At 40.1% G+C, this 13,885-nt stretch overlaps 1 protein-coding gene across 2 annotated transcripts; it reads right to left on the bottom strand.

Annotated features, from left to right (window-relative positions):
• Positions 1-775: 775 nt before the first annotated feature.
• On the bottom strand, positions 776-10,911 carry scn3b (sodium channel, voltage-gated, type III, beta). Of its 2 annotated transcripts, XM_032510074.1 has the most exons (6): positions 10,193-10,910; positions 8,151-8,329; positions 7,827-8,055; positions 4,477-4,615; positions 2,338-2,421; positions 776-1,808 (listed from the first exon to the last, which is right to left on the bottom strand). In XM_032510074.1, exons 1-5 carry the CDS (start codon positions 10,251-10,253, stop codon positions 2,358-2,360), a joined length of 672 nt encoding a protein of 223 aa, XP_032365965.1. In that variant the 5' UTR covers positions 10,254-10,910; the 3' UTR covers positions 776-1,808; positions 2,338-2,357. The 2 variants fall into 2 exon arrangements, with proteins under 2 accessions (XP_032365965.1, XP_032365967.1); XM_032510076.1 differs by lacking the exon at positions 2,338-2,421 and having other exon boundaries at positions 10,193-10,911.
• Between the last annotated feature and the right edge of the window lie 2,974 nt (positions 10,912-13,885).

The raw sequence follows: 13,885 nt of genomic DNA, 5'->3' as shown, positions 1-13,885 counted from the left end.
TGTCGCACAATCAATAACCAATCTATGTGAACTTGATGGATGGAGAAAAGTTCATTTGTTACATAACCGATTTGTCGTTCAGACAATATCCCTGACCTTGGTAGGTTTGTGGAGACGTTTGTTCTGTCTATCAAGCCTTTTGTGGCAAAGCATGCTGGGTGACTGGTGGCTTCCTAAAATATTTTGCATAGTAAGTAATAAACCACTCTACTTCTTTATGGCTGTGCATAAATTAATTTGCAGGGTAATATCTTGGCCAGGCAATCTGCCTTGCCACAGGCATGCCTGGGTTGCTATAACAACAGCTGCTGCTATATCTGTCACTACTGTGGGTCACGGCTAGTTAAAAGAGCAATGTACATCACATCTCTCCATTACTGCAAGTCTTTTCCCCTTTCTCTCTTCTTGCTTTCATCTTTTGCTGACTTTTTTTTGGCTTCCACATTTCTGGCTTGCTTATCTGGACCAGCCCTGCTCTCACTGAATAAAACTCTCTGCTACACAGCACAGTACTGCATCTCAGCACTGTATTTAAATTACACATAGTTTAATTCAAGTAGAAACATATTTAAAGTCTTTTTGTTTAGCTGCTTTTCCTTTCAACAGCACCACAGTCACAGACGACAAGGGGAGCATAAGATGGAAACAGCTGAGAATCAATTCTGTATTCCCTTTCAACCTATGGATTCATTTAGTTGGAGTTTCAATGGAACCTGCACTTACAATTACACAGATGTACGAACCTTTCAGTAAACAGAGGAGCTTCAACACAGACTGTGGAATGCATTACGTTTATTAGTTCAAAACCAGCTCACGCACATTTAGTCTTAATAGCAATACCAGCAACAGTCAAACCTTAAGAATGCGTGTTACTGTTAGATTACTACTGAATGTACGTTAATGTCAGGGCTGAACAAGGATTAAAGATTTATACAGAGGAGAGTATTGGAATGAATTAGATGAAATCAGATCAACTCAAATAGAGTGACTCAAAATAATCTGTTTTTCTACATCTCCATTTACTTGGTGGTTTTACTGATGCTCAAAACAAAACAGGGAGAAATGCACATCCATACAGTATAAAAGCTTAGCAATCCATTTTCCTTAAAAAGACATCATAAAGATATTGGCCAATACAAATAAAACTGTGACCCAAAATCTAAGCGTGGTCTATAAAATTGTAATAAAACAAATAAAGGCGTACAACAGAGTCAGTATATATATAAATATAAATATAAATAAATATATATATATAGATATATATATATATATATATATATATATATCTATAGATATAGATATAGATATATATCTATAGATATATAAGTTAAACAAGTTATATATGTAAATACCACAGTATTGACAGCAGTCAGACCTTTCAATGGATATTTTCTGTTTATAGGTAATAAATCACAGAGGCACTACTAACTACTAAGAAATATATAGTAACTCGATGCACTGGCAGGTCCAAATAGCACATGTCTGGTATTTATCTGATAATAAGTGCAGGACAATGAGGTTTTGTTCTTTGACCTGTTCTATTTGTGAAAGCATTTCATTTCAGATGCCTGGCACGAAGGTAAAATATAAAAAAGAGAGGACAAGGAAGAGAAACATTGAGCACTTGGGACATTTTTGACTGGCCCGTCACATAACACAGTCAATACACAGGGGAGGTCTGTTGGCAGGATTCCCTTGGCAGTCTGGGAGTAATGATACCTTCATAGTGGCATAGATGAGGTTGTGGACACTATGGCTGTGTCTGTCACATGACAGATGACTGAAGTCCCACCGTGATTGGTTAATACCTAAAAAAGAGAAGAGAGTCTTCAGTCTTTTTTTAACATGAATTGATTTATATGCTAAATAATCAGTGTCATAACTGCAATATGAAGCAATATGCAAATTCAACACAATGTAATTCACACAAACAACTGTGTCCTTTAGAATGATTATAACTCAGGAGCCCTACTTCATATACATGCAAATGCCATAAATTTCAGATTGCTATATTTTACTATCTTCACTATGCAGATCAGTGCCTGAGGGGACTGTGTTTGAATTTTCTTGAATTTGAAATTGTCATGCTCACATTGAACTGTTTAATGAAATACTGTACACTGAATGAGGAGCAAGAAGGAGACTTGTGATCAGGTGACATTTTTAAAAATGGCAGGAATGAATGCCCTTTTGAAGGGAATGAGCAAGAGGAGACGCAGGAGGTGTTGAAGCAACAGGACGTCACTACAGAGCTGCACAGTTATGAGTGATAAAAGGTACAAACAGGGGGATAATTTCACTGATGGGATCGGGTGGAGAGAGTCACATGTAAAATACCGTGTCACTGATAACCACTTTTATTCGGTAACAGGAGTGGCTGGGTTGTCTTTCTGCTCAGAGGGAATGGCTAGGTAGTTTGTCCTGCAGGCAGATTGGTAGAAAAACAGAGTGTCTAAGTCCTGGTGGTAGGGCCTTTTTCTACCACCGTATACCACAGAATACTGCTGGTTAGGGTTTGAAAAGCATTCACCACAGTGGAACATGAATTCCCTTTGTTTTGGGACTGTGAGAGTTTTTATGTATTCATATATTCCCCTTATTGTACAACCACAGAGGAAATAGATTTTAAAAGATAAAAACCATCGCTGTAATGTGAGCAGTGGGGCGCATCGGGAAGACATGACACCGTCATACAGTATTTAACAGCAAACTTTCATATTGTTAACAACAACAATACCTTTGACAATATGCACACAATTCAATCGAGGTGTACAGAAACTGTGTAGACAAAGCAAAATCCATAAAACAAAAGAGTCTGTCAGCACATTTCAAACATAGTCTTATTTTGTATCGCTTCGACAGATTATCACTTTTGCTTCTGTGTTCCATCTTTTTCCGTCCGTAACATGACTAACATGATCGGTGGCACTAATGCATCACAAAATGTAACCTCAAAATGTTCTAGCTGTGGCACATATCCATTAGGACCATGAAACAGCCTCTTTGAGTGGGTGTAGCTTCTCACAGTGGGATTTGCTGCCAGGCTGTGAGGTGGCCACAACCCATTAACTTGTTCAGCAGCAGGAACTGATGAAGTTTACAGAGTTACGCACATTCGATCACTTTATGCCTCAATTAATGTCCTCTAATAATCGGTCCATGGATCGGTAAAGTTTACTTAGATGCTGAGGGCTTATTATACAAGTTGACAGCCCCCTCATGGCTTAAATGTTGCAACTAACTGTACATTACCTTCCATGGCCGTTATTCACCTATTTAAAATGACCTAATTGACTTAATTAATTATTAATTATAATAAATTAACTTAATTGAGGCATTTAATGAGGCTTTACTTCAGTTTTCAAATTACACAAAATGCAGAAAGGCATGTGTTATGTTGCTCACTAAAGTCTAATAATGTTGTATCCAAAAAAATGCAGTTATTTAACATATTATTGGGAAAGTGCACAACACACAATCCATAACAAAGAGAGAACACTTGGGCAGCTGGACCCATCACATTTGCATAAATGGAGCTTTTTCTTTCAAGGAAACACCTATTCTTCCCAGAATAAACAACAAATTACACTGTTCTTCCTAGCAAACTTTGTAGGAAATAAGTAACTGTAAAATAAAGTGTTACATTACATTGTTTTTCTATTCTGTTACCCCTGTGTACTCTTCGGGGCTCTATGTGTCAATGGAGGAGTCAGGATTAATTGTCTGAAAACCACAAAGACTGGATAAGCACATGTGTTCTGTGTTATCTGTGATTGTTCTGTCTGGGACATAAATTGCCTGTTCAAATCTTGTCAACCTGGATCGACTGGCCTCATCAACACCATGGCAATCCAGTGGGAGCTGACTATACAGGCGCTTTTGGGTCTTTGTCGGTGCTGACAAGGTGACGCATAGAGGGGGTTTTCGATGGAGTTGCAAATCCACCGCCGATGGTAAAAAGGTTGTTTTGAAAAAAGAGCAGTCAGCAGTGTTTGGAATTGTTCAAGCCTGTCAGGCAGTCTAAGTGAAAAGACAGATTACTGTTGCAACAGGATTACAAACTGATGTGTAGAAAGTCAAAGATGTGTAGACTCAATTAACTCTCTGTCTGTCAGTCTGTTTGTCTGTCTGACTCTTTCCCTTCGTCTCTATCCTTCACTCTGTGCTTCCAGATTGCTTCCAAAATCTGTCTTTCCGATATGTTTCTAAATCATTATTATGTAATAACCAGACACCCAGGCGTGCACAGGTAACACTTATTTGTCACACACAGTCTTGGTGACTCATAATATGAACTCACTCCCTTGCTGTGTTGTGAGTCATAGAAAAGAGAAAGTTAGTACAGATATGTATCTTCTGGACATTTTGCAAAAAGGCTTATTTTCAGGACTGACAGTGTTTTAATTAGCTGCTTTCATCCGTACCCCGACACACACTTGTGTTTTCATCCATTGTTTGTGTCTGTGTGAGACTCACGCTGTGTCCTGTGCCTGCTCATCAGACTTAGAGATCTTTCTGTAGCAGTAGATCATCTCCACCAGCAGCCAGAAGGTCAAGCACACCAGCAGCACATACATCATGATCTCAGAGTAGAGCGCTGCATCATCTCCAGTGGCTGTGGAGCACAAACAATAGCACAGAAAATATATTATTCAGTATGCATCCTTCCCATGGATGTAGTTGTGTTGAATACAGCAGTAAATACTTGTTTATTCACTGATGTAAGTAAGTGCTAAGCTTGTTTGTGTATGTGCAATGCAGTTGACCCACAATCAACTGTCAAGTTATAATAGAGAAGGCAATATTTCGATGGTTCAACTCAATATGTGCAATAGTTATTACTATGCATCTGAACTGTGAGCAAAGCAAGGTAGTGTTTTCTGGTGAGCATCCTGTTTGAAGATACACTTCAAAACGATGTTGCATACAGAGCATTATGACAATACCTGTAGTACAATGATAATAAAGCCTATATGGACATAAAGGTGCCCTGTGGAGCTTTTTTGTAAACAGTGTTTCTTACCAAAATGCATCCTTAAAGGTGCTCTAAGCAATGCCACGCGTTTTAGGCTACAACATTTGCTGTCACATACAGCAAACATGTCCTCAGTATCTGTGACCTGCTTGTCCCCAGAATACACTGTAAAAACCCGGTCTCTGTAGACAGCCCAGGGTCTACAAACAGCAACAAAAACAAAATGTGCCCATCTGCACCACGAAGCATACACCAACAGTGTTCCAGCCGATAACCAACAAGAAGGATTTGGGGGTGGGGGTGGGGGGTTAGTGTGCGGCAGCACAGAAGGGAGGGGGAGGGGACTGGATGAGCAGGAGGGAGGGGCAAGCTAGTCTCGTTTTGTTTGAAAATACTTCGAACATCAACAAGAAGTAATGTCACCCAACATCGCTTAGAGCACCTTTAAAGTCTAACAGATGGGTTGTCTTTATTTCAGTCTTCAAAAAACATTTGCAGAGCCCAATTTTTCTTTTGGTGCCACTGACAACTGTTGGTTAGTAGAATGGTGTAAACTGGCACCTGCATGCCACCTCATGGTTGAAAACTCCACAGGATACCTTTAAGTATAAAATAAGACTCATAATAAGGTCACAGTGTTCTCAGGGCATTACATACCTCATATTGTAGGTCATATTTTAGGTTTTATGTATACAAATAAGACTAATTACATTATAATTCATTGAGGTAGTGTATATCATATTTTAGTTTTTGGGGATAGGTTCACAGTCTTAGAACAATACTCATATGCCCTTAAGAACATTGAAACAATGCTTTCAGTGATAGGGGAAAAATCCACAGTCCTTGTTTATCTGATGTTAATATTGGGGTCAACAGTCCAAGTTCATCAGATGAAGCGTGTATCGGACAACGTTTTTGTTTCCACAGGGCTGGGGCAGAAGAAAAGCAAAAAAAGAGGGAATTTCACACTAAATATATACTGTAAGTTTGGAAAAAGCCTGAAGCTTTCTTTAAACTTGATTAACATTTCAACTGTATTTTTGCAGACAAGGGACTGTGGATTTTCTCCATCACTTACATTGGAAACACATTAGAAAGGGATATTTTAATGGCCAGTATGAGAAGAAAGAATAATCAAAGCAAGCAAAAACTGTTTTAATGTACATATGTGTACATAGCCTGAAAAAATGTGACCCTATTTTTTTTTTATCTTTCATTTCAGGATCATGCTGAGCCACTGTGAACCACTGCGCCAGGGGTTGAGCACCAAATTCCATAGAGCCTGCTGACCACACAGTTGACAGCTTTCACTGATTTGATTCTGCAGTCTCTGCAAATAGAGGCTATTAGTGGCCTATTAGAGGCTATAATGTATCCATCAGATGGAAAAGCAGATATGTTTGCCATGAGCTAATCCATTTTTACTACTATGGACATTATTACTGTAATCCGATTCCCAAGCTGTAATGTACAGTTCACTGGCTGACAGCTTTGTGAAATTTGGTTCCACGTGTATGAAATATGAAGAAGAGGCTTTTGAATATGTATAAAATATCAAACTGTAGTATATTTTGGAAAGTTGCACTTCGGAGGATCATCACATCCATTTTTTTTACTCTTCTCTTTCCAGGTAAAAATCAAACACTGGGATTGAAATAGTGTGGACTATCTTTAAATGCCTCTGATAGTGAACTATATACCACGTGCAAGCAGATAAACAATGTAAAGTTGAAGATTTCAAAAAAAAAAGTAATGCATATTGTATTGTATATCCGATCAAGGTGGAAAATGACACATTCAGCAAGCCAAGCATTCGGGAAGCAGAATACATTACCCGTTATAAAAGATAGCAAAGTAGTTGGTTTGAATTAACCCCTTCACTGACAACAGAAGAAGGCTTTGATGAGCAATAAAAGCAGACAAAACAAGACACTTAATTATTCCTCTTAAGTACAGTCGCAACAAAGGGGAGAGAAGGAAAGTGGTGTTCCTAGTGGCAGAGTGCCCTCACACTAATGCATCACTTAGTGAAAACAATGAGATGAAAATATATAATAAAATGCAAAACCCACTTAAAGCGGCCAGATAAAAACTTTATGCAACATTGAGGGAGGGGCATGTAAAGCACAAAAAGAACACTCAGTACACAAAAGTCAACACTGCACAGACTTGTGTTTCTACCAGGAGGGATTGTGAACGCCTGAGATGAACCTCTCCAGCATAAATTGTGTGCAGCTTTATAATAACCATCATCACATTTTAGTTGGGCAATTCAGTGTTAGAATGTGCAATACTGCATTGAAATGGTCAGTTATGCTGTCCTGGATCTGGTAAGTAAACTTGTATTTATTTGATCTCAGTTCTGAGAACATTGGGTAATATAAATCAGTTCTGCTGATATTGTACACTACAGCCACCCCTGTTGATACACTGCTTACCCAGTACTGATGTTACGAGAGCTTATTATGAATAATATATTTTCTTTGGGACTGTGAAAGTGTTTCTTGCATTTTTAATTTTGAAATGTTGAAATAAAACAAATTTGTGATGCAATTGATTCAATAGACTTGGAAAAAAGCTTTAAAAAAAAAAAACAGATTGGATTTTTCATAACCTCACAGCGGCATGCCACTGACTGAGAAACACTTGAAGGCAAACACAAGTCTGAGGTCAGAATAACCTCATGTGTGGCTCTGGAATAACCCAGCTAAACACATTTTTTCTAAATAGAGAATCATACTGTTGCTGGAATTAACACTGAGCCGCACGGATATGGCAACCAAGCATTTGGCCAAACCTAAGCACAGAGGGCATAATAATATGGAATCAAGTGGGAAACTATTAGTCACACCTTTTGCTTGCACCTTCAACTCGATTTGCTTGACGACGGAGACTGAGGGAGTGAAGAAGTCAAACTCAAACTTGCGAAGTACGTGGCACTCATAGACGCCACTGTCATTGTAGGTGGCGCTCTTGATTTGAATGGAGACATCTTGCAAGTCCTTGCTCCCATCCCAGGTCAGACGGCCCTTAAATGGTCCCTCCGATTCAACTGGATTGTCAACATCATATTTGAATATCTAGGAGAGAGGAAAGACAAGCAGGCATGCATAAAACATATAGTGTGTACATGTTAGTATGTCATATCAGACACAATAATGTTGCAGCGACCTACATGGGTTTTGTCAGGTGGTATGTCTTTTTCTTCTTTTGGCATGTAGTACCAATCCACGAATGTCTTTGATTTGATCTCATCCCTCTTCATGCAGGAGATGCAGGTCAATTTCATGGGTTCTCCCAGGACTGCGTCAGTCTCTGACGGGACATCGACACATACCGGCCGGCTCAGGTGGACTGGAGGAAATATAAAATATTTATTTCTTCAAGCTAGCCTGATGATAGATTAGTCAAAATGTCTGAAGTACCCCGCCACTGTTTTGCTTATAGTTACTTTACGTTTGACCTTCACTGTGCATAGTGATGTGCCGAGTTTGACACAAGAGGCTGTTTTCACCTTCATCTGCTGAAGGGAAAAAGTGTATCTGTGCTCATCTTAAACAGGAGTTTAAGACTTGTACTGTAGGCACAAGATGATCACAACTAGTTTAGACACTCCTGATCCAGTATGCAACCAGACATACTGGATCTAGTTCAATGTGTACATGATGAATTATAGCTGCATCTTTAAGCCCTTTTACTTTGAAATGCTCTTGTATTTACAATGGGCCCGCTGTTTGGTTCAGTGAGTTTTGAAAAAGTCTCTCAAAAACCCCAAAAGAAAACTACTGAAGTATATAAGTAATGTGGAATTTTGACACCTTCAGTACACAAACACTGAATGGATTTTTCATTCCCTTTAAAAAGAAAATTCAATATTTGCATATTTGAAGATTTGGGATTATTTTGGTGAGAGGAAAGTAAGTAATTTCTTAGATTTAAAAAAACGGTAAGTTTGTAAAAGGTTTTTGAACCATATGGTGCACTTGTTTTTCAAAGTGGAAGTTTTTTTATAAAAGGTCTTAAAACATGTTTGTAGGTAAGCGTTTGCTGTAAGGTTTATCAGTATATATACAGAAACTGGAAAAGTATAATCCACTCACTGCAGTAGTTTTTCTTTTGTGTTTTTGAGAGAGCTACTCAATACTCACCTAACCAAACAGTGGGCCCATTGGAAAAAACAACAGCATTTCAAAGTAGAAATGCTGCAGCTATAAGTCATCATGAATTATCCAACTGCACAACCGTGCAGACTACTGTGACAGGCACAGTTATTATCTGTAGGAGTCAAGAAGTCATGGCCCAGTTGTTCTTATTGAAGTCATGAGCTCCTGCAATCTGTGCTTACATTGAATCCAAAGTTGAACCAGAAGTAAAACTCAGGAAGCGTCAAAACACAATTTTGATAATACAGTTCTGTGAGCACTGAAGAGACTTGAGTCACAATACTGAGAGCAAATCCAAGATCATCCAGGCCAGTGAGCACTAATAATGGCCTCTGCCCATTAGCATCAGCTGGCAGAAGTAGGGATAAATGGAGGATGCAGGAACTGTGTGTAGTGTAGGAGACAGGGACGGCAGTGTATTGTTAGAAAGAATTGATGATGAATAAATGCTTTACCGGAGATGGAATAATTAGGGGAGGGCAATAAGTGGATGATAGCGTGGAGGGAAAAAATTGAGGGAATTATTAACACAAACATTTTTTTTGTGAAGTGAGGCAGTACTCTCAGCAGCTCGCCACATGGATGTATTTCTGTGACTGTTCCTGTGTCGGGTCTTGTGCTCTTACATAATCCAAAGCCCCCCCTGGGCAGACAGTGACATCGATTTTTTTCTTTCTGAGGGCTCATACAGACACATGAAAATAGGACAGAGAAATAGGAAGACAGAGAGAGACAGACACAGAGAGAGAGAGGAAACTAGAGAAAGGGCCAAGAAAAAAGAAAAATGCTTAACCCTGGTGTCCTCTGTTGAATGGATCCATTTATTTCGCTTAAATGCTGAAGTGCTAAAACACTGAGTGGTGCTGCACTGTGCAGACATCAATAAGACTGCTCTGAAAGTGGGTTTTGAGTTTCCAGCCAGTTGGAGGGTTCGCAAACCATTAACACGGCCCTTGGTTACTCATCTACGCATCTTTGTAACCGAAAATCTGATGCAATAAGACATTCACAATCAAAGATATTTGAACATGTCGCAATGATAGGCTGTACTTACCAACAAAAATCAAAAGTAGGCCTACCACAGTCTGCAGATGAACTCTAGTTTGAGTTACCATATTAGGCTCTTTCTGGAGCTCTTGGTGGACAGAGTCAACTCCAACTGTAAAGTTGTCTTCACACGAGGCCAGGAGGAAGCTCAGGAGAGGACTTCAGGACCACGGATAGCGCCTCTCCCCGGCTGATGAGCGCGCAGGTAACTTGAACTATCTGTTCAAAGGCACGATTTCAAACGAGAAAAGGGTGTAACAGAGATGTAGAAACGAGGCTGTGAAATCTCTACGCGCTCACTTGATTTCGAGTCCAATAAGCCCCCTGACTCGCCATTCATCTTCTATCCAGAACGCACTAACTTCATTGTTCACTCCGCTGGATGCAACAAACAAGTCCGTTATGTTGGTCGGCTACTCAGCAGTCCTCCTGCTGCTGCTGTCACTCAGTCCAGATCCATCCAGAAACACAGACGAAAACAAGCGAAGAAAAGGAAACCTGTGGATTCTGAGCAGCCGATGTTTACTGTTGATTTGGAGTCTTGCTCCCATGAACAGCCCAAGCAGCGATAACAGTTCTATTATTTCACCCCTCAAAGAATATCACCATAGAGTGTTTGATGTCTTTTTCCTCTATTAGGGATGACTGATGACATTTCCCAGCCGCGGCTCGCTGCCTTTGTTTTTCAGCAGTCACTTAGCGCAGGCAGAGCAGAGGCTTTGATACGCATGCGTGAGTCACTCCCACGTTGACCAAAGTGTTGTCATTTGCGTCGGCCTAAGCAACTTATCACGCACGCCGGTTTGACTGCAGGAGCTAAACAAACCAAACACAGCATGTCATATTATATAGAAACCGAATGGTAATCCGTCTTTATTAAAGCTGAAGAACAACAAGGGGACCAAACTGGCTGTGTCATGTGTTATGTAATCGTCTTTAGCAGCTGCTAGCAGAGTTCTTTCATTTTATTTGTTATATGAAATGTGCATTTTTCCTACCCAAGCCTTTGCAAGTCTTCTCAGTCCAAAAACGACATACAGTTGCACCAGAGTTCCAATAGTATGGCTGCAGGTTTACAAAGCCTACATACTGTGCATTATATGAATGCATATCTACACGTATCCACACATACAAGCACAAAATAGTAACACACATGCAAGGATTCCTACCCTTGATTCGTGTTTTGAAATTGTATGAATGCTAAACACATACACACACTAATCTACTGTATATCTGTGGCTCACTGCAGCCATGCAGCTTATACAATATTATGTGGGACACAACCCACTAATCAACTTATGGTCTACCCTCTGGATTTTTTTTTTTTTTTGAGTCTTTTCTGTGAAATTCTGTCTTCACTGTGGTATAAACTCTTGCACTCTCTTTTCTTCAATAATTTAAGGGATGAACAATGCTGAATACAAAGGGCGACAAAGAAATATTTTAACAAATTCTGTTACCATGAGTCACTGACTGAGCTAGAAAAAGATTGAAACCTTATTCCTGTCCATCACGCCAGCACAACCTGCCCCAGAAGAGGACTGAGGAGACTGCTGAACAGTGTAATTATATTCCATTTTTATCCCTCACCGGAAACTGCTGTGATTTGACTCTTTTGTGAAGGGTGTAAGATGTAATGAGGTTGCAATAAAATTATGAACAGTGTGAATCCACAGGGCACATCTTGCTCCTTGTCTTGTGTTTAGACCTGCAGTACATTCAGTGTGAAGATCAATATTGATTTTCCCACAATTACATGTGGAACATCAATATGAACCATTTCTTGCTTTAATGTACTTTATATGTATTCCTTTCTGTAGGAAGAGGGACTTTTTCTTTACAAAGAAAACCTCTTACTGATATGATATTCAGTTTAATCTGTTTGATTTGTTCACAGGAAAATAAATCAGGAGATAAACCATCCTCAGGCCTGAAAGAGCCACTATAATCTCACATTAACATCACGGTATTTAATCTTGCTGTATATGGAGTAATGAAAGGATTAGTCCCAAGGAGAGAAGGAATAAAGGGTTTGAGACTTTCAGCATTATCCTCTTTCAAAACAACACGTAACATGTGTGGGAAAGAAATGTTACAAGTACATTTGTTTTGAATTTGAGGACATGCTGTGTTAGAGCTGTAAAACGCTGAGAACGGTTGACAGAGTGAACCAACAGGTTTTTGCAGTACTGTTTAGTTGTTGGAGCAGATTTTAATGTAAAAAGAACAGCAAAGAGGCAGCTGAGTGCACTCTTGTGTTGCTGTCTGCATCAGCAGTAGGCCCGCACTCTGAGGAGAAGACTAAATATGGCAGGCCTGGTTAAACCACATCCTGCAGATAAGGAAACCATAGCAACAGTAATGCAGTACCATGGCGACTACAGAAGGCCTGCTTAGCGACAGACCACAGAGGAAGACAATAGGAAGCCTCAAACCCAGCTCTTATTTTGTTTTGTTTTATAGGCATTAAGTGTGTCTGACTCACCTTTAACAAAGATGAAAAGTATTTCAAAGAGACAGGTGAATGTAAATGTAAATGTGCTGTATTTATATAGCGCTTTTCCAGTCTTAACAACTGCTCAAAACGCTTTTACATCTACAGGATACATTCACCATTCACACACATTCATACACTGTGGCCGGGGCTGCCGTACAAGGTGCCACCTGCTCATCAGATATACATTCATACACACTCACACTCCGATGCGCAGCACCGGGGGCAACTCGGGGTTCAATGTCTTGCCCAAGGACACTTCAACAATGACTGCAGGGGCGGGGATCGAACCACCAACCTTCCGATTGGCAGGCAACCACTCTACCACTGAGCCACAGCCGCCCCTATACTCGGGGCTCGCCTCCCCGCCTCACCGGGTAAGTGAAAAAACATTGTTTTCACTCAAGTGGTGCTGTGTGTGTTGTAAGGGGGTTCACAGCAGATAATGAATTCAGCACTTTGAGGTTAAACTTATACCGAAAGAGGAGAGCAAAAGGACAGCATTAACCAGCATTTTACATGAGGGAGTGATTCATTTAAAGGGGCGCTATGCAGTTTTGGCCATTTCTTTACGGTTTTCTCGCTTTTTCGCATGCAGATTTCTCTATAGAGCTTTCTGAATAGATATTTGGAAGCTCCTATGTTTACTTGCGTTGTGACTGCTCGCTTAGTGAATCTGCCGTTTCCTCTTTTTCTGTTCCTCCGTCAATGCTTTCCTACATTTCTTTTTGCCGGCTCAGCCATGACAATAGTGTGAAAAACTTGGAAAAAAACTCCATCACTACCTTGTTAGCTGGTTCCTGAATGGGCGTAGGTGTGAAGCAATTTGTTACATCGCAAGACCTGACATCACGCCATACTTCCTGACTTCCTGAGTCTGGCAACTCGCCGGCTGAAAGTTGCAAGGGTGGTTTTTCCGCTCACAGGCGGTAGGGGGGAGCGAGATGACCACCATTCAACTCAAAAAAAGGAATTTAACCATTCCAATAACTCCGAAGCTGTTCAGTGAATTAAGCATAGAAAACAGCATAGTTCCCCTTTAAAGACTGTGTATAATAAGTGGGTTAGAGAAGATGGGTTTGCTTGAGTGTGTGTGTGTGTGTGTGTGTGTGTGTGTGTGTGTGTGTGTGTGTGTGTGTGTGTGTGGTGTGTGTGTGGCCCCTCAAGGATGAGAGCAGATTTCTAGGGATTTGGAAGGATTTCAGA

Source organism: Etheostoma spectabile, chromosome 3 (assembly GCF_008692095.1).
Source record: "Etheostoma spectabile isolate EspeVRDwgs_2016 chromosome 3, UIUC_Espe_1.0, whole genome shotgun sequence".
Taxonomy (NCBI): Eukaryota; Metazoa; Chordata; class Actinopteri; order Perciformes; family Percidae; genus Etheostoma; species Etheostoma spectabile.
This window is presented reverse-complemented; position numbering and strand designations above follow the sequence as displayed.